Source organism: Podarcis melisellensis (assembly GCF_964234715.1).
Source record: "Podarcis melisellensis genome assembly, chromosome: 4".
Taxonomy (NCBI): Eukaryota; Metazoa; Chordata; class Lepidosauria; order Squamata; family Lacertidae; genus Podarcis; species Podarcis melisellensis.
Genome location: NC_138531.1, coordinates 13175777 through 13193347, shown reverse-complemented (window position 1 = coordinate 13193347; position 17571 = coordinate 13175777). Strand labels below are relative to the sequence as shown.

The 17571-nt window shown below is 49.6% G+C and overlaps 1 protein-coding gene across 1 annotated transcript; it reads right to left on the bottom strand.

Annotated features, from left to right (window-relative positions):
- Positions 1-6247: 6247 nt before the first annotated feature.
- On the bottom strand, positions 6248-9940 carry SOX21 (SRY-box transcription factor 21). Its single transcript, XM_081908270.1, has one exon. The coding sequence runs from the start codon at positions 7606-7608 to the stop codon at positions 6748-6750; it is 861 nt and encodes a 286-aa protein (XP_081764396.1). The 5' UTR covers positions 7609-9940; the 3' UTR covers positions 6248-6747.
- Positions 9941-17571: the final 7631 nt, after the last annotated feature.

Here is a 17571-nt window from a genome sequence, read left to right as displayed (position 1 = left end):
GGTCAGCCATATATTGCTCAGACCACAAAGAGAGCTCAGCCAGGGGAGGAACGATGCCCGAAGGACGTTTTCTCGTCATTTCTATGGACCACAGGAGGCAGCGGAAAGGTTTTTCCGCTCCTATATGTGTGCCTACAGTTTTTAGCCGAGAGCAAGATAGATCACAGGCTGTTTTGTTCCTCAGCACCCCACAAAAAGGCTGCAAAAACTCTCTGCAAACTTTTCGGGGTTCTGTCCTAATTCTCCTTAGCTACATCTCCCGAAGAGTTCCTCACCACTTCGCATTCCCAAGCGGGGGCTTGCCACAAGACCATCCTTCCCACAAACGCGACACTTCGAAAAAACGAAATAAATAACTAGAGAACCAGAGAGCTAATAAGAGGTGATTTGCGCGCAGGCAGCCGCAGCAACCTCCAGGGTTCGCTCGCTGAATTTCAGGACCGGGCGGGATTTGAGGTCAGTTCGCGGGAACTTAACCTGTCTGGGAAAGATTAGTGATGGGTGCGTGGAGATCCGCTCCTTCGTCGAAGAGTTAGGCCTCGGGAAATGGATACAATCAGTCCAGTTACTTGATTCCCGTCCCAAGACTATGCAAAGAAGCGCGGATATTGCTGCGATACCTTGTAAATCCTAAATTGCAAGGATTTCTCTCTCTCCCTCTACCTCTCTCTCACACACGCAAAGCTAGAAAAAAAACCCATTCAATTAAAAATAAAGTGCGTGCGATATATAAATAAATATGCATAGATGTGCCTACATATTCCCAGCTAGGGTGTATGTTTGTATAATGCTCCGCATATGGCTATCTATATTCAGTAATTCGGCTTGCTGCAAGCATCTGCCAGTGCAGTGTGTGCGCGTGCAAGGATATGCGTGTGCATGCGTAGATGCGCATCTCTCAAACATATACGCGCGCACAGGAATATGCACTTATATGCGTGTGCATGTCTATATGCATAACCGCGTATACACACGGACGCCCATCTTCTCCCCCAATTTGCATAGCTTCATTTTTACCTTTTCTCATTCAGTCTTGCAAGAAGCATATTCTATTCAGTGCCCTCGACACACACACACACACGCAAAAAAAAAAAAATCTATTCAAAGGGCATTTAGTTTCTTTCTTTCTTCGCCGGTAACCCTATTCATCAATTGTTCAGTCTTGTCGATGGCATTCTAATGCTAATCTAGCGTGTTAAATATCTTTTTGTTCCCCTTTCACCGTTTTGTCATTCAGTTTATCCAGTTTTGGTCACCCATTTTATTTATTTATGCGCCTGTTCCCATTCAGGGGCTCATGTATTTTTTATTATGTTGTTTCTCTGTCATGCAGTGTCAACTTAGTCTATTCAAAGGGGGCTACTTGAAGGGCCGGAGGGACAAAGCGTGTACACAATTGCACCGCTATTCAGTCTGGCCAGCTGGATCGGCTAAAAAAAGAGAGAGAGAGAGAGAAGAAAAAAAGCCCGAGAAGAAGAAAAAGAAAGAAAAGAAGAGGAGGAGGAGAAGAAGAAGAAGCCTTGTGAAAAGAACTGCTTTACAATGGGCACAGAAGAAATGCACAATGCTAACAGTTTTCCAAATACCACTGATTGGTTTCTTCACAAAGAGGAGAAAGCCGCCGCTTTCTCTTAGCTCCACTTCAACAAACAACACCCTCACAGAACCTCCCAACCCCTGGTTTTGTTCTGGCACAAAAAAACCCCTCGACAGTCTAAACGCTCCCACTGCAGAACAAAAAAAAGAGAGGAGAAAGGGAAGGGGGGGGGGAGAGAAAGAGAGCGTTTCTCGATTTGGTCCCTTCTCTCCCTGCCCCCATTTCCCTTGTGTGTGAGAGAGAGAGGGGGTGGGGGGAATAAGAGGGGGGGAAAGAGGGAAAGGAGCTTGCGGAGGAGAGGGAAATTGTCCGCGAATTAATAATATCAGTCTTTGAAAAGGGAAGTGGTGACCTTTGAGGGATACCGGGAGGGAGGAGAGAAAGGGAAGGGCCGGGTGGGGGGTGGGTAGGGGCGAGGGGGAGATTAGGAAAGTTTCTAAAGCAGTGAGTGGCCCGGGGGGGGGGCATTGGTGCTCGGGGGGACGAGCGGTGTCGTCCTCATTCCGGGCAAAAGTGCTGCGCGCCGTCCCTGGTCCCCCTCCAAGAGGCCGTTGCCTCCTCCGTCCCATCTGGGGGGCTCCAGATCTCCAGGTCTGAAGTGGTGTCTTCCCCGACGGTCGCGCCAGCCGCCGCTCCGCCTCTAACCCCTGTCGTCGAAGGGACCCTGGTGGAATCTTGAGCTCTCCGGTGTTCTCTGGTGGAATGTTGGCGCTCTTGTCGTTCTCTGGTGGAATCTTCGCCTCCTCTGCATTCTTTCCAGGAATCTTCGGCCTCCGTCGGAAGTGACCTGCACGGGAGAAATCTGGGTTCCCTTCCACGGCGCGGGGCGGGAGGTACGGGAGTAAGGAAAGGGACGGGGCCATTAGGAAACAAGTTGCCCATTTTTAAAAACACACATACACATCCCCATTCCATACTTTCATCGGTCTCTGTTTAACCCAGACTGCAATTAAGAGACGGTTGCTTCAAGTACTTATTCAAATACTTGGAGACCGTGGACAACGTCGTTGCAAATTAATTACTAGGCGGTGGTGTCTGGGATCACCCCCGCCCTTGGGTGAAGAACAGGACCAGAGCTTGATCTCTGCGCCAGCCCTGGGCCAGTTCGCTTCCTCTTTTGAAACGTTTTGCACGCTTGAACTTTGCAAGGGGAAATTCTGATCTTGCAAAAGCCCCCATCCTTGGGCCAAAAACGGTTGACTGCCAGGGTCCCTGTCCCGAGCGGAATGCGAAGAAATTAAAACTAAAACCATTTACTTAGCAGTAAGGCTGCCTTACTAATTGTTGGTGGGACTCATTTCCACGCACAATCCCGCTTTATCGGGGAAAACAAACGATTCACCCTTCTGTTTATTCCTTTCTAAGACGCTTCAGGCGGCAAAGTTGGTCGAAAGTTTACCACGGTTGCACACACAAGATCACAACGTGCACTGTTGCTATTACTAGAGGACGGAGGATCCTTTAGGGCTTCGGTCAGTCCCGCCAATCGATTTACATCTCAGTAAAAGTGGACAAGATTGATTAATCTTGGGGCAGGTTGATTAATCTGGAGCAATTTCTGCCCCCTCGTTCTGCGTTCTTGTCCAAGGCGGACGAGAAACGCCATTTCCACGTGCATTGCAAAGGGGTTTCTGGGGTGGAGAGGAGGGGGGCACCCTTTATAAGCTCTCAGTTGGTGAACACCCCCTCGACGGGCCCTAGGAGTTAACAAATAAGGCCCTACGGCGCCTAAGAAGAAGCCAGCGGTGCCTCCCGGGTCCTCGAGTCCAAGGAGAGTCCACAGAACAGAGAGGGGGTCAGGGAAGATTTAGGGCTGGGATTTCTAGAGAGCAGCAGGAAGTTCCATGTGAAGCAATGATGGGCTGCCACAAAAGGAGGGGGTGGAGGATGGCGAGCCCTGAAAGGGATTTAATTAACCGTGTCAGGGCTAATTACCCCTGGACAGTCCGAGTTAGTTTTGCATAATCGCTCCTAACCATATGAATTCACTTAGGATATTGGGGGTGGGGGGGGACAGCTGGAGTGGCGACAAAGGAAGATCGCTTTAATGAGCAGTGCCAGGTCAGGAAAGACTTCCTTGCTCGGACGTGTTTCCCACCTTCCACGCAGAATCCCACCGACCCACACCCCGCAAAATGCACACACACGCGCACACATTTCATTTCGAAAAACTAAAGGCTCCAGTCCTCTGCATACTCGGTTGAGATCGTCCCACTGAAGCTCTTTCCGAGTCAAAGACGCGCTTGGGAAGCAATCGCACGTGTGCACGCCGGTGCCCATTTGCTTGGGAGCAAGAGACCCGCTTGCTTTTTCCGCGGGACTTGCCTCCAAGCAACCGTGCCAAGAATGGCGCTGGAGATTTCGTCCAGCGAGGAGGGGGTGTCGCACAAGGAAACTCAATTTCGTCCAGCGAGGAGGGGAGTTGCAAAGAATAAATCCCTTCCTAAGCAAACCTTGGGCCCAGCCTTGGAACAGGGAGCTAACTCCTCCGAGCTAATAAAATAGATTTGGAAGCTGAAATTGATTGAAGGGGGCTTTATTTCTAGCTGATTCCCCTTCCGTTGGGTGAAGTAGTAGCCCCCCTCCCTTTTAGGCTTGCTCAATGAGCCTTTCTCCATCCTCCTTTTTCTCCTCAACAAATTAAGAAACCGGCTCAATGGAAACCGAGTGCCACCCCAGCCCGGAGGATGGATTCTCGAAAGTAACCGGAGCGAGAGACACTTCCAAGTTGCCAAGAATTGCAGCTAGGCACACCGATCTGATATGTGCTTACCTGGATGAAATTTTAAAGGTGTTTTTTTTTTTAAGGGGTGCAGCGTTAAAATAAGTGCCCGCTGATTTTTAACAGGGCGGCATGCAACGTTGGCCACTGGAATCAATAGTCCTTAAAAGAGCTTATTTAACCGGGTGGCTCCCCATTCACTTTTTTTTTTAATTATTTGCTTCAAACAGGCCCGGACGGCATGTCCTGAGCGCCAGGTGACGACCTCAAGGTGTGCAATATAAGAAATATCCCACTTTTAGCAAATTGCACAGATTTGAAGCAGAGAAACCCTTTGTAGTGGGAAGACAGAGAAGGCAAACAACTTTCTACTCTGAAAACACTGCACGGAAACCGGTTCAGGGTTCCCTGTGTGTCTTATCCAACCAACAAATGAATGCTGTTTCTTTTTCTTCACCCACCCATCCCCCACATAATAGAGCTACTTGGATTTTTTTTTAAAAAGGGGGGGGACCCTACTTTCCTATTCACGATTTCAAATGTGATAAATCAGGGTTTAGTTCTACCTTACAATGCTCTGATTTAGATTTCCTAGTCAATCTATTCAAAAGCGAAACAAAGAAAGTCTTTGGAGGATACCTTACACTTCACCTGGCCTAGGCAGGTAAGGGCAATTGAGATTAAAATCTTGTAAGTAACTCAACAAGAAATAGAGTATTTTCTCTTTCCCCTGCTTCAGGCTTTTATTTAAACTCATTGTTCCAAAATGAACAGAGTGGTAAGTCGGATTCTAAATGTACAGATATAGCTTAGACGTCTAATTTTAAATTAGAACACACCAGCAAACTCATTTATACACGTCAAATGTTAAAACCAATACTTAAAAACTTACCCCCCCTCCAAAAACCTTATATTACAGAAAGCGAAAAACAAAAGGAAAGGAAACTAAATACAGGTTAGCCAACTTGATTCACAAACATTAATCCAAATATACACATTACAAAAGTAAACGAAAATGGTCATGATGGAAGAGATTGCTCAGAATGACTTCCCCCGCCCGCCCAAATCATTTCCTGCAACTGAATCCTGTATGCTTTTATTTAAAAGAAGAATAAGAATAATATTTTCTCCCCTTCCCCCACCTCCCCAGTCGGGCCAAATCGCATGGAAGCACTCCAGGTTTTGCCGTAAGAAGGTGTCCGAAAGGGAGCGGATTCCAAATGTCTTCGCTCGAAACACAGCAGTTTTGGATACGCCAACATCACAGAAAGTATAGGATTATCTCTCAGACAAGAAGTCTGATTTTTATTTTTAGTTTGAACTCCGAAACCCCCCAAAAAGGGGTTTCGCGGTCTGTTGGCGCTGTCTATTTATGGCACTCGAGCTCCTGCACAGTTTTGCTTGGAAACAAGCCCCATTGATTGCAACGAGACCCATTACCAAGATACTGTATGCTTAGGATCGCAGCCAATATATATATCTATATCTCATTTTTTAAAAAAGTGACTCAGATAATACAGCGAAGCAGTCTTACACCTAAAGCTCCCACGCGCATGTAGACATTTACAGGTCCCTTCTCCAGAATTACAAAAGTTGTCATGGGGAACTTTGCTGTATACATTAAAAGGGGAAAGGGCGAAGGGAGGGGAGCTAGGAGGAAATCAACAGCGGGAGGGAGTGCATACTGATTCTCCTTTTAGTGAACCGATCTCCTCCTCATAAAGCGAGGTATCAAACTCTGCTTATTTCGCGGGGTGGTTAGCTGTGCGCGCCTCGTCCACTTGGTTCAGCGTGGAGTAAAGGCTAATGGCTTTGGGTCCGTTTTTCTGGACCTACTGTGGACTGGGCAGGATTTAGCGGGGGTGTGGAGAGAGAGAGAGAGAGAGAGAGAGAGAGAGAGAGAGAGAGAGAGAGAGAGAGAGAGAGAGAGAGAGAGAGAGAGAGAGAGAGAAGGATTTGCGGGGAGGAGAGGTTAAGGAGAGAGAAAAGGAAAGGAAAAGGCAATCCCAAGAGACGTCGAGGAGAAAAGGCAACGGGCTACCCGAAGCGTATCCACCGGGAGACGCGCGACCTCTCTCCTCTCTCCCCCCCCCCATCACCCTCCAACAAATCCGTCGAGGAAAACCAAGGAGAGGAGCAGCGCCAGCAGATTCTGGAGTGGGGAAGGGAAGGCAACAGGTTGAAGACATGGACGGGCGGCGAGGGAGGCGACAAGACGGATGGAGAGGCGAAATGTTCTCGTCCGGACACCCCAGTCGGCGTCCCCGTAGAGCAGATGGCTGGAGGGCACCGCGGCGGCGGCGGCAACAGCAGCAGCATCAGGCTGGGAAGAAGAGGGTCCCGTCGGCTAGAGTCCGGCGTCGGAGTCCAGCCCCCAGGCGCCCCACAGGCTTCCTCTGTACAGGGGTCCAACGTGGGGGGCAGGATGTCATAGCGCCGCCGCATAGGCCGCGGGGTAGGGGTCCAGCTGGGGCTTGCCCATGCCGGGCAGGAGGATGTAGGCCAGCGGGGGCTGGAGCCCCGGGCTGGGCCAGGCGCTGCAGTTGCAGGGGATCATGTAGCCCGGGTTACCCGGGGACGGGTGCGAGTGAGTGTGGCCGCCGCTGGCCGCCGCCGCGGCAGCCGCCGCCGCCGCCGCCGCGTGGAAAGCGCCGCCAGCCGTCGGGTAAGCCAGCGAGGAGGCGTAGGGCAGCCCCGACGCCGCGCCTCCTCCGCCCGAACCTCCAGACGCCGATGAGGAGATTTCCGCTGCCATCTTGGAGCCCAGGTCGAGCAGAGAGTAAGGGCTGCCGGCAGCGGCCGCTGCAGCAGCCGCCGCAGCCGCGGCCGCCGTCGGGGGAAAGAAGACGCGCGCGGCCGCCGCTGCGGCGGCTGCGGCCGCCTTCTCCGGGTTGGCCAGCAGGGCTTCGTGGCTGTGGAGGGCGCCCGCCTTGAGGGCCGGGTGGTGGTGGCCGAGATGGTGCGCGTGATGCTCGGCGGCGTCGGGCAAGCCGTAGGGCACGACGGGGAAAGCGAACTTGTCCTTCTTGAGCAGCGTCTTGGGCTTTCGCCGCGGCCGGTACTTGTAGTCGGGATGCTCCTTCATGTGCATGGCCCGCAGGCGCTTGGCCTCGTCGATGAAGGGCCGCTTCTCTGCCTCGCTCAGCAGCTTCCATTCGGCGCCCAGGCGCTTGGAGATCTCCGAGTTGTGCATCTTGGGGTTCTCCTGAGCCATCTTGCGCCGCTGCGCCCGCGACCACACCATGAAGGCGTTCATGGGCCGCTTGACGTGGTCCACCGGCTTGGCCATGCCTGCGGCGGCAGCGGCAGCGGCGGCGGCAGCGGCGGCGGCAGCGCCCAGCCCGTCGCTGCGAGCCACCCGCAGGAAATCAATGGTGGCTCCTGCGCTCCGGACGCCCAAATTCGGGGGTGCCTGACCCCTCTCTCCGAACCCCGAAACGTGCTCCGGCAAAACCCCGCCGCAGTCTCCCTGCCACGGCCTATAACTGGAGGTGGTTAGGCGCGCCGTCGGTTCTCCTCCTGCTCCTCGGGTCCCGTTCCCCGACGCCCCCCGCCCTCCAATGGCCCGCTCCTTAGCTCGAGTAGGTGCAAAGCGCTCCCTGCAACACCCAAGTCCGACTGGAGTTTACTCTTGGCGGGAATCGGGGCATTTGACAGCCGACTGGAGGACAGCAAAGGAGCCCCGGACTGTCGTCACCGGCAGCATGACTGGCCGCCGAGAAAAGTTTAAACCCGACGGTAAGAGCAGGCCAAAAAACTTAGTTACGAGTGTTATTCTTTGAAGTCCAATGCACCAATCTAAAGTCGATCTGGATTGCCAGAGAGAGGGGGACGGGAGCTGTCCGCTTCCCGCAGAGACCCTCAGCCTGGCTGTCCGGTGCCCGCCCGTCTCTCTCCGTCAACTTTTCTATGTGGACGGGGAGCGAGGCGCTTCCTCTCCGGCCGTCATCCTCGCTCGCCGGTCTCTTCCTGGAACAGGTTGACGACCTTCCCCTCGAGATCCCGGGCTGGATTTCCCCCTCCGGGCTGCTCAGCCGCTAGCACCCCTCCTGCGCTCGCCACGACTAGCTCCTCGCAGCCGTCGAGGGCGCAGTAGGAAGACGACGGGCGGCGGCCAAGCGCTCTCCGGAGCGGCTCCTTTCTCCCGATCTCGATGCAAACTTGCCGCAAGTTCCCGTCGGCTCCACCTCTGCCCGCTCGCTCCTGCGCCCGCCCCGCTCCGCTGAAGTTTAGAGGGAGCCTGGGGGGGCCGGAAGGCGGCTGGGGGAGGAGGGAGGAGGGGGAAAACAAAACAAAACAAAAGCTGGAAACGCGGCCGGTGTCGACGACGGACGATCCAGGCGCAAAGCCCTTAGATTGGAAGCGCCTTCTCCGTATCTGTATTTATATCCGTATCTCGCCCTAGCGCTGGGTGCCAGCTGCCTCCGAGACGCCGGCTCTGCTCCCTGTGCGCTGGCGAATGCATTAGGCTCGCCTATATGGTGCATGGGCAGCGTGTGTATCTGGGGGCAGGAGGCGGGGGAGGAGGAGGAGGAGGAGGGGGCGGGGTGTTAGGCGAGTGAATGGGCGGCCCCCCTCGGCTCCTCCCCTCCTCCCTCCCCCGCGTCCCATTGATTAAAGAGCGCGCGTTTCCGTCTCTCATTCACGCTGCCGCAGGCTTTCGAGGGGCGGGGACTGGGCCAGGGGGGTGTTTCCCTCTCTCCCTTCCCTCTCCGCCCGCCCCCCCGAAAAACGGGGCGCGTGCGCACTCGGAGCCATCTCTCCGGGACCTTTCCTTTTGGAAACCCTGCGCCCTCCTCTTCCGAAAAAGCCGGCCATCCGGCTTCGCCTGTCGAAGAAGCAGAGGAGAGGGGGCGGACGGGGCCGCCACGGCTCCCCCTTTCTCGACGGCCGCGATCGCTCACGAGGATCCCCAAACTGAACGCGCGCTTCGTTGGCTCTCGCTCCTCTTCCTCTCCGAGGAGCATATTGCCCGTCGAAGGGGGGGGGGGAGAGAGAGTTGGTCCGCGCGGATCTCTCTTGCGCGGAAAAAAGTGCTCTCTCGACAGTTTGCTGGCGAAGTTTTCTCGGAAACGCTCTTCCACTTGGAGGCGGCGCTTGGTTCCGAGGTGCACACCTGGGCGCACCGGGAAAAATGACCCGGGAGAGATCCGGAAGGCAGCGGAAGGGATAACGAGCGCATCCAAACGCACCCCGTTCCCTTTGGCAATTCAGACTTAACTGGCTGGGAGGGGAGGTCCTGAATTGAGGAGGAAGGCCCGAAATCCTTAGGGAGCTAACGGCGGAGGAGAAGGAGACCCCGGTCCCCCCAATATTTGTCTCCTGGACGGCGGGAGGTGGGGAGGGAACCTATTCAACCGGCCCCTTGCTTCCCTGCTACCAGATCACCTGCTAGGTCGGCTGCCGTCGCGTTGACTTGCCCGTCCGTCTGTCAAGGGAAAACCCGCTCGCCTGGTTTGAACGTAGGGCTTAGTTGTGACTTACCTTCGCGGTGTGTGGAAGTAAGCGGCCCGGCAGGGACCATTAACTCTTTCCCCGGCGAAGGCGAGGCTGATCGACGGGACGGGAGTGGGGGGAGAGCTTATTTTGCCTCAATCCGTGAACTCTGATCAATACCACAAGGCGGGTGATGGTGGGGGAGGGAAGTAGCGGGGGAGAGAGCCGGAGGGAGCACCGAGCCCACGTCGCCCCCCCCCCCCCGGGATCGCTCAGGCAGGACGAGCGGCATGGGCATAGCCAGGATTTTTGTTGGGGGGGGGACAGACCTTTTTTCTAAGGGGAGGCAGAACCTCAGTTTGCTACGTATTTTTATTGATTATTCTTGATTGGGGGGGCAGCTGCCCCTCCCTTCCCCCTCTTGGCTACGCCCATGGAGAGGACGGGGACGTTCAACAAGCGCATTTCTTCCGTTGCAGTTTGCAAGAAGCCCCCCTCACCACGCCTCGCACTTTCCCTTTCGCTCTCTTAAACGATTTATTCCGAAATTCGGTCACTTCAGAGCATCAACTTCGGTAGGGAGTTCCTCCTGCGGCTGCTCCTCCAATCTCCCCTCGGATGCCTTTGGAAACGTTATCACTGCGTGTGGAATGATGCTCTGCAGAGGATGCGACCCTAAGCAGCGCTACTTTGATTTTTGATTATTATTATTTTTGTGGAGAGGCGCAATTCATTTTAAATCAAAGGGACTTTTAAAAAAAAAAATTACTTCCATGAAAGGATGCCTCGGATCAAAGAGTGCAGAAGTGGGTGGGGCGTAAGGCTTCCCCCATCCCACGTCGGATAGCTCTGAAATCAGATCGCTTTTGCCCGGCGCCTTCCCACAAGACCCGCCACTTACTCCTTAAATTTGTCCCGCTACCTGCTTCGACCCTGCCATCCGTCTAGCAGCTAACCCACAAACCTTTGCTTCTGAACTCATCCACCTTTCCTTTAAGTGACCCTCCCAGTCCCCAAATAGGCAGGTGAAGAATTGCTGCAGCCACCTGTCAGCCCGATCCACATTTAAAGTACATCTAAAACACACATCTCTCTCCTCATCCCTCCGCCCCAAGAATCTTGGAAAATGTGGTTCTTATGGGTGCTGAGCACTATAGCTTTGTGGGAGTTAAACGAGAGTTCCCAGAGAGGGACAATGCGCTTTGAATGTACTGCTTGGGCGCAGTGTCTGAATTTAAACCGATTAAAGTCTCCTTGGTGCTAGCACGACTTAAATCGGTTTCACTCCGGACTGAAATTCAGAGCGTTTTGTCCAGACGGTGTCGTTCAGCGACACCAAAGTCGGCTTGAATTCAAGCGCTGCGACTTAACTGGGACTTCGGTTGGGCATCGCGGTATTATTCCCTTCTTCAAGTTCTTTTCTTCCAGAGATCAGTCGGGAGCCGTCGAACTTCATTCAGTCTGCATTTTCAGGTATAGCGGGGCCGGTGGCTCATTCCACGACGCCCCCTGTTTAAATGCATGCCGCCAACTTTAGACGGAAGGAGAGAGAGAGAAGTAACAGGTGCCTGGCTAAAAGTGAAGCTACACCAACAACGCCAGCCAGGCCAGAGTGGAAGGAGGCGCTTTTGCATGTTCACACCCATATAATCTTGCATGTTCACACCGATATAATCAAAACTGGGATTAGAGGAGAATCTGGAAAAGGAGGCAGAGGGTAAGGGAGGGAGAAAAACGCAGGCAGACGATGTCTTCATCTAACCCCAGTTATTCTCCACTCTGGCTTCTTTCAGGTTCTTGGGTTCAATTGGAGAAGTCAAGGGCTAATATCTGGGACCTTATTTCTGAGATTTGAAAAAAGCAATCAGCACTTTTCTGGTGGACCTTCTTCATGTTCCTCTTCCAGCAGAGGTCCGGAGGGTGGAGGAGACTTTTCTGCCGTGGCTCCCCATTTGTGGAATGCTATCCCCAGCGAGGGTCTTTTGGCGCCTTCATTATACATCTTTAGGCACCAGGCAAAAGCGTTCCTCTTTAAACTGTGTTGTGGGAGGTGGGGTTATTGGTTCGTTTCTGTGTTACTATGTATTCTGCATTCTCATTTTGTATTTTTTCTGTTGTGAACCGCCTCAGGCTTTTCCAATGAAGGGCGGTTCACAAATGTTAATAATAAAAATAAAAATTAAAAATTATTATTTGAAGTCCCAGTCACTCACACACTGACCGGGGAACATGTCCCGCTGAACACAGTGGGCTTAGTTCTGAGAATGGAAACCGAAGTCAAAGGGACTTAAAAGTGCCTCAATGACTCGTGCCTTATTTCTACAATCTGCTTCGGTTTTTGCAAGAAGAAGCAGAAAGTCCCCTTGTACTCAGCGGGGGCTGAATTTCGAGGAAGCATATCGGTAAGGTTGGGGGAGTAAAACCCATTCGAACTAACCTCTGAATAGACATGCATCAGATTGCAAAGTCTTACGAGGCCTCGACAAAAAATAATGAAAAAATCCATCTCTTTGCCAATAGCGTCATATTGTGGCATCTGAACCGTTCAGGATGGCTAGGAAATTCTCTTTGAGAAATTTACTTACCAGGCAGGAAAGCGGCTGGCATGGGATTCCCCCCTCCTCGTATCTTTTCTGGGAACTTCTTATAACTCGTTTTGTTACAATAAACAGAATGGGAGCAGCTCCCCCCCCCCTTTAACAGCCTCTTTTCCCCTCCTCCCATGCATCTAATTTGTCTATCTGTCTCCCTTCCCGGAACGGGTAGACAGGCCAGCCATATATACCCAGAAGACTAAGGGTCGACTAATTCCCTCGCCCCAAGAGAGCCAGATCTGGAAAATACCAGCATATGGCAGAATGCTACACCCTTCAAGAGTCAAAGAGAACCAACGATTAACACTCCCTTCCCGTGGCCACGGCATGAATGGACGTGTCAGATTGATTAATGCGGACCCCAAAGGAGCGACTCCGCTTGTGTGTCATTCGCTTCAGTTGGGTTTAGAAGAGTTAAACCGGGAAGCAAAAAAAAAGAGGATATGTGGGGGGTGGGGGGAGCGAGAAGAGAAGGGGTGCGACTTGCCACCCTTTCTAAAACCCCACAATCCTGAAATAGCCTCCTCCATTTGTACTTTGGACCTTCAAACTGTGGGCATGGATTTAAGAAAAGGGGGCGGATTTTAGAAAGATTACATTTTATCACACAGATTAGAATTTCGGATAGGCAAATGTGTTTGCTGCTGTTGTTTTAAAGTCAAATGCCTTAAACAAATCCTACACATGTTTAATATACGGTATAGTTGCGTCCTGCTTTCAGTGGGGCTCATCATGGTGCATTTAGGACGGCAGCCAAAGTTGTTGTTGTGGTGGTGGTGGTGTGTTTTTAACACAAAAAAAATTCCTTTTGGCATAATTGAACACAACACCGTTACAACTACTACAACACTTACCATGCTTTGAATAATAAATATTAAGCACCCCACAAATTCTGGGGGAAGAATCACAAACACAGACTGACATGCCCAGATTTACTCTCAGTCATTGACAATTCCTTTTATGCCATTTATTGCATCATACAGTGGTACCTCGGGTTACATACGCTTCAGGTTACAGACTCTACTAACCCAGAAATAGTGCTTCAGGTTAAGAACTTTGCTTCAGGATGAGAACAGAAATTGTGCTCCGGCAGCGCAATGGCAGCAGGAGGCCCCATTAGCTAAAGTGGTGCTTCAGGTTAAGAACAGTTTCAGGTTAAGAACGGACCTCCGGAACCAATTAAGTACTTAAGCCGAAGTACCACTGTACTCTCCTTTTCTTCCAAGGACCTCAAAACCACAAATATTTTTCTCTTCTATTGAGCCTCACAACAACCCTGTGAAGTAGACCGAGAGTTGGTGATTGGCCCAATATCAACTGGTGAGTTTAATGGGAAAGTGAGGACCTAATTCCAGGCCTACTCCTATGCTCCTTTCCATCATCTGCTTGGAATCTGACTGGTCCAGTTAAGCAATGTATAAGTTTCCTCTTTTTATGCATTGAAAAAGCCAATAATGTAAGAGATATTATTATCATCACCATTGTTATTTCTTGAAATATGCTTTGCAGAGAGAGACGTGAGATGGTTGATTGTTCTTGTAAGTGAAATGCTATTCTAATTACTCTTCTATATTCAACTTAAAGCTATGAAAAACTGCTTCAGATGCAGAAGACTTTATCCTAATCCTTTCGTAAAGAATGGCTATGTAATTCAGTAGGCGGGTGTGGGGAGTCCTCTGTATATACTCAGAGGCAGCCTTTATTATTATTATTATTATTATTATTATTATTATTATTATTATTATTATTATTCACATTTTCAATATCACCAATGCAAGTTCCTGAGTCATTAACCATGGAAGTCATTGATCACTGAGATCCTCTACAGCTCAAAACAATTTAATCCTTTCAGGCTGCTACTAAATGATTCTCTCCAAACTTTTTGATATTTCAGGAAAGTTGGGGGATCATATAGCACACTTCTCTATATGTTTACTTAGAAGTAAGTCCCATAGTTTTCCAGTCAAGTAAATATAGGACTGCATATTAAATGGCGAAATGATTGAGAATGCAGAGGACTAAGCCAATGAATTTATCCACTCCCTGTAAAAAAAGTGGGGTTTTTTTTAACCTGTACATGGTTCCAATTAACATGAAAGACTTGATGGTACATTCACTTACTTCTTATGACACTGACTTCTTTCTTCACTTCTTTCTTTCCTTTTTTTGGCTTCTCCAAACTTGAAATTTATATTGAAATTATATAGAGGGAGGAACCCTACATCAGTGGCTCCCAAACATTTTATCCCACAGACCACTTGAAAATAGTTGAGGGTCTTGGCAACACACATAATGATTTCTCTGCTTGTTGTAGTAATTGTAATGTGCTTTGCTAAACGCTGTGTGATTTTAAACTGTATTATTATTGCATTTTATTTCTCATATTGTATTTTATTGTATTACAATTTGCATTCCTTACATTTCAAATTGTAATGCAACAGAGTACAGTATAAGAAATAAAAGACGCAATAAAATACAATTAAAAATCTATATGGCTATTTAATGCAGACATGTGATGGACTTCTGGTGGTCCACAGATTTCAATCTGGGAAGCCCTGCTCTACATATTGCAGAGATTATAGAGATTTACTCTGTAATGTGTACTTGACATAAAATGTGCACATAATGTGAAATACAGGTAGCTTGCAACTTACCCGCATTTAAGTTGTGTGCATTCAGCTTTACACGCTTGGCAATTTCTTTAAATTAAAAGGGGGGGTGGAAAGGGGGCAGGCATCCAGGAAAAAATGTGTTTTGATTATATGCAATTTGACTTTAAGCGTTATCCCTGGAATGTAAGTTGATAGTTTGGCTGTATACAACGGATCTAAAATGTGCAATATACATATATTTTGCCTAAACATTATAATTGCTTAAATTCAGCTTCCTCTTTCCTTGAGAGCCAGTGTGGTGCAGCGGTTAAGAGTGGTGGACTCGTAATCTGGTGAACCAGGTTTGATTCCCTGCTCCTCCACATGCAGCTGCTGGGTGACCTTGGGCCAGTCACACTTCTCTGAAGTCTCTCAGCCCCACTCACCTCACAGAGTATATGTTGTGGGGGAGGAAGGGAAAGGAGAATGTTAGCTTCTTTGAGACTCCTTCAGGTAGTGATAAAGCGGGATATCAAATCCAAACTACTACTACTACTCTTCTTCTTCTTCTTCTTCTTCTTCTTCTTCTTCTTCTTCTTCTTCTTGTTCCACCTCACATCAGGTTGAAAGCAAGGGGCCTTTCTCTGTTGCCCAGAATTAAGTTAGAGGATACTCAAACACATCAGGAACATTCTCTCATTGCCTGATCTCCAAGTTCATCAGCTGGGGGAGAGAAGCAAACCAGATATGCCCCACCCCAAACTGAACACTTCTTGCATTTGATGAAGGTGGGTCTCTAATCCATAAAGTTTTATGTCGCAAGAAATATGTTAGTGTGTTAGGACTCTCTGCTCTTTTTACCTCAAACAAAATTGACCTGCAGTAGAGAAAAGGCTGTGTTCAGGGACACCATTTGGAGAGCGAAGGGGAAAGCTTTGCCCGTCCTCCTGAACCCCATCTATGTCAAATGGCTATTCCTCAGGAGGAGCACCTCTACCTCTGGCTAGCTATTGCATTAACTACATCTGGCCTGACTCTTATTTGAAACAATTAAATGCAGAACCTCAAAGGCACAAACCCCTGCTCCCAGTAATGGCTCTGTGATATAATATATTGCCATGGTTCTCAAACTGTGGGGCAGGCCCCCATGGAGGAATTTGTTAGAGAAAATCATTACCGTTAAACTGAAGCAAAACCAATATAAATCCCTAGTGTACACAATAAGCTCTTTTAAAAGTTTAAATCAGGGATAGGGAACATGTGACTCTCCTGGTGTTTTGGTCTCCAATGCCCATCAATCCCAGACAACAGGCCAATAGTCACTGGTGATGGGAACTGCAGTCTAGAAACATCTAGGAGGTCACAAGCTTCTCTCCCCAATACAAGCTTCAAAAAGGAAGCGAGTCCAAGAAGTTTAAGAAACAGAGTGGTATTGGCAACTTGGTGGCATCTATTGGCATATGTCTTGGGAGGAGTGCACCTTTGGGGGTGAAGTCAAATTGTTGGAGAGTTACAGCACCTGCTGTGGCTGTAGAGGCTGATATGGGAGAGACATGTTTTGTTGCAGCCAGACTAGATGAAGGTGTTTCTTATCTAGTGCTCCTCCCAGTGGTCCACTGCTGTGGATGCACGACCCGACTGTCTCCTTGCACCGCACAACAATTAACTCTTAAAATGCATTGGGTGGTTTGGGGGTTTATGTTTACTTTGCAATTCAGCCCTCATCATTTCCTAAGGTAGGCCGAGAATCTTATCCTCCTAATGGAATCTCTGCCCCTTCCATCTCCCCTCTTGATATCAGTAATGGTATCCCTTCCTCGCTGGTTTCCCTTTTCCTTGAATGCAGTGACAAAGCTGTCGCTGCTATCAAAGGGCTGACAGTTTTGCTATCAAGGAAAAATGCTCCCGAGACATCTGCCCCTTTTCATACTTCCCACCACCAAGACACCACAATTATACTAATCTTGTTTCTCTTGCCTTTGCGAGATTTCCCACTGACTTCAGCAGAAGCGGAATCCTGTTGTCATCCATCACACTCTTACTTTAGACCCTTGAAAATTATTAATTAGGAGTGGATGGTTGAAATGCATTCAGTTGCTTTGATGCTTGGTTAACATGGCCTTTATTATGTGTTAATTCTTGCGGTGATGCAATGGTATCGATATAATTACGGGGAATAATGAGAAAGTCATCTTGTGCAAGGGAGTCAATTTGCATCTGAAGCATATGATGCAACCTAAATCCAGGCCCTTCATTTTGCTTGGGGTTTTTGTTTTTTTTTATCGTCTCTTAATGAATAAGATCCATTACCATGTCAAAGATTGATTTTCTTTTCTTTTTAATAAACTCTCTCTGGAAATTGCAACAGTTGATTTCAGCCTCATCCAACCTGGTGCCCTCAGGGGAATTTGGACTACAATTCCCATGCCAGCTAAGGCTGAGGGGAATTTTAGCCCACCATTTCAGGGAAACGCAATGCTGGCAATGGTTGCCTTATTTGAATAAATCATTTCACAAAACTGAGGCGCAGAAGGGAGAGTTTTTGAAACGGCAATGAGAAGCAGTTTCAGTTGGCTCAGGGACTCAAAACATTTCCCCACAAACAGCATGGCTACTCTACTTCTGAGCTTT

Bases quoted from the DNA above. Each gene is read 5' to 3' on its own strand.
- SOX21 (XM_081908270.1), bottom strand. From the start codon at position 7,608: ATGGCCAAGCCGGTGGACCACGTCAAGCGGCCCATGAACGCCTTCATG.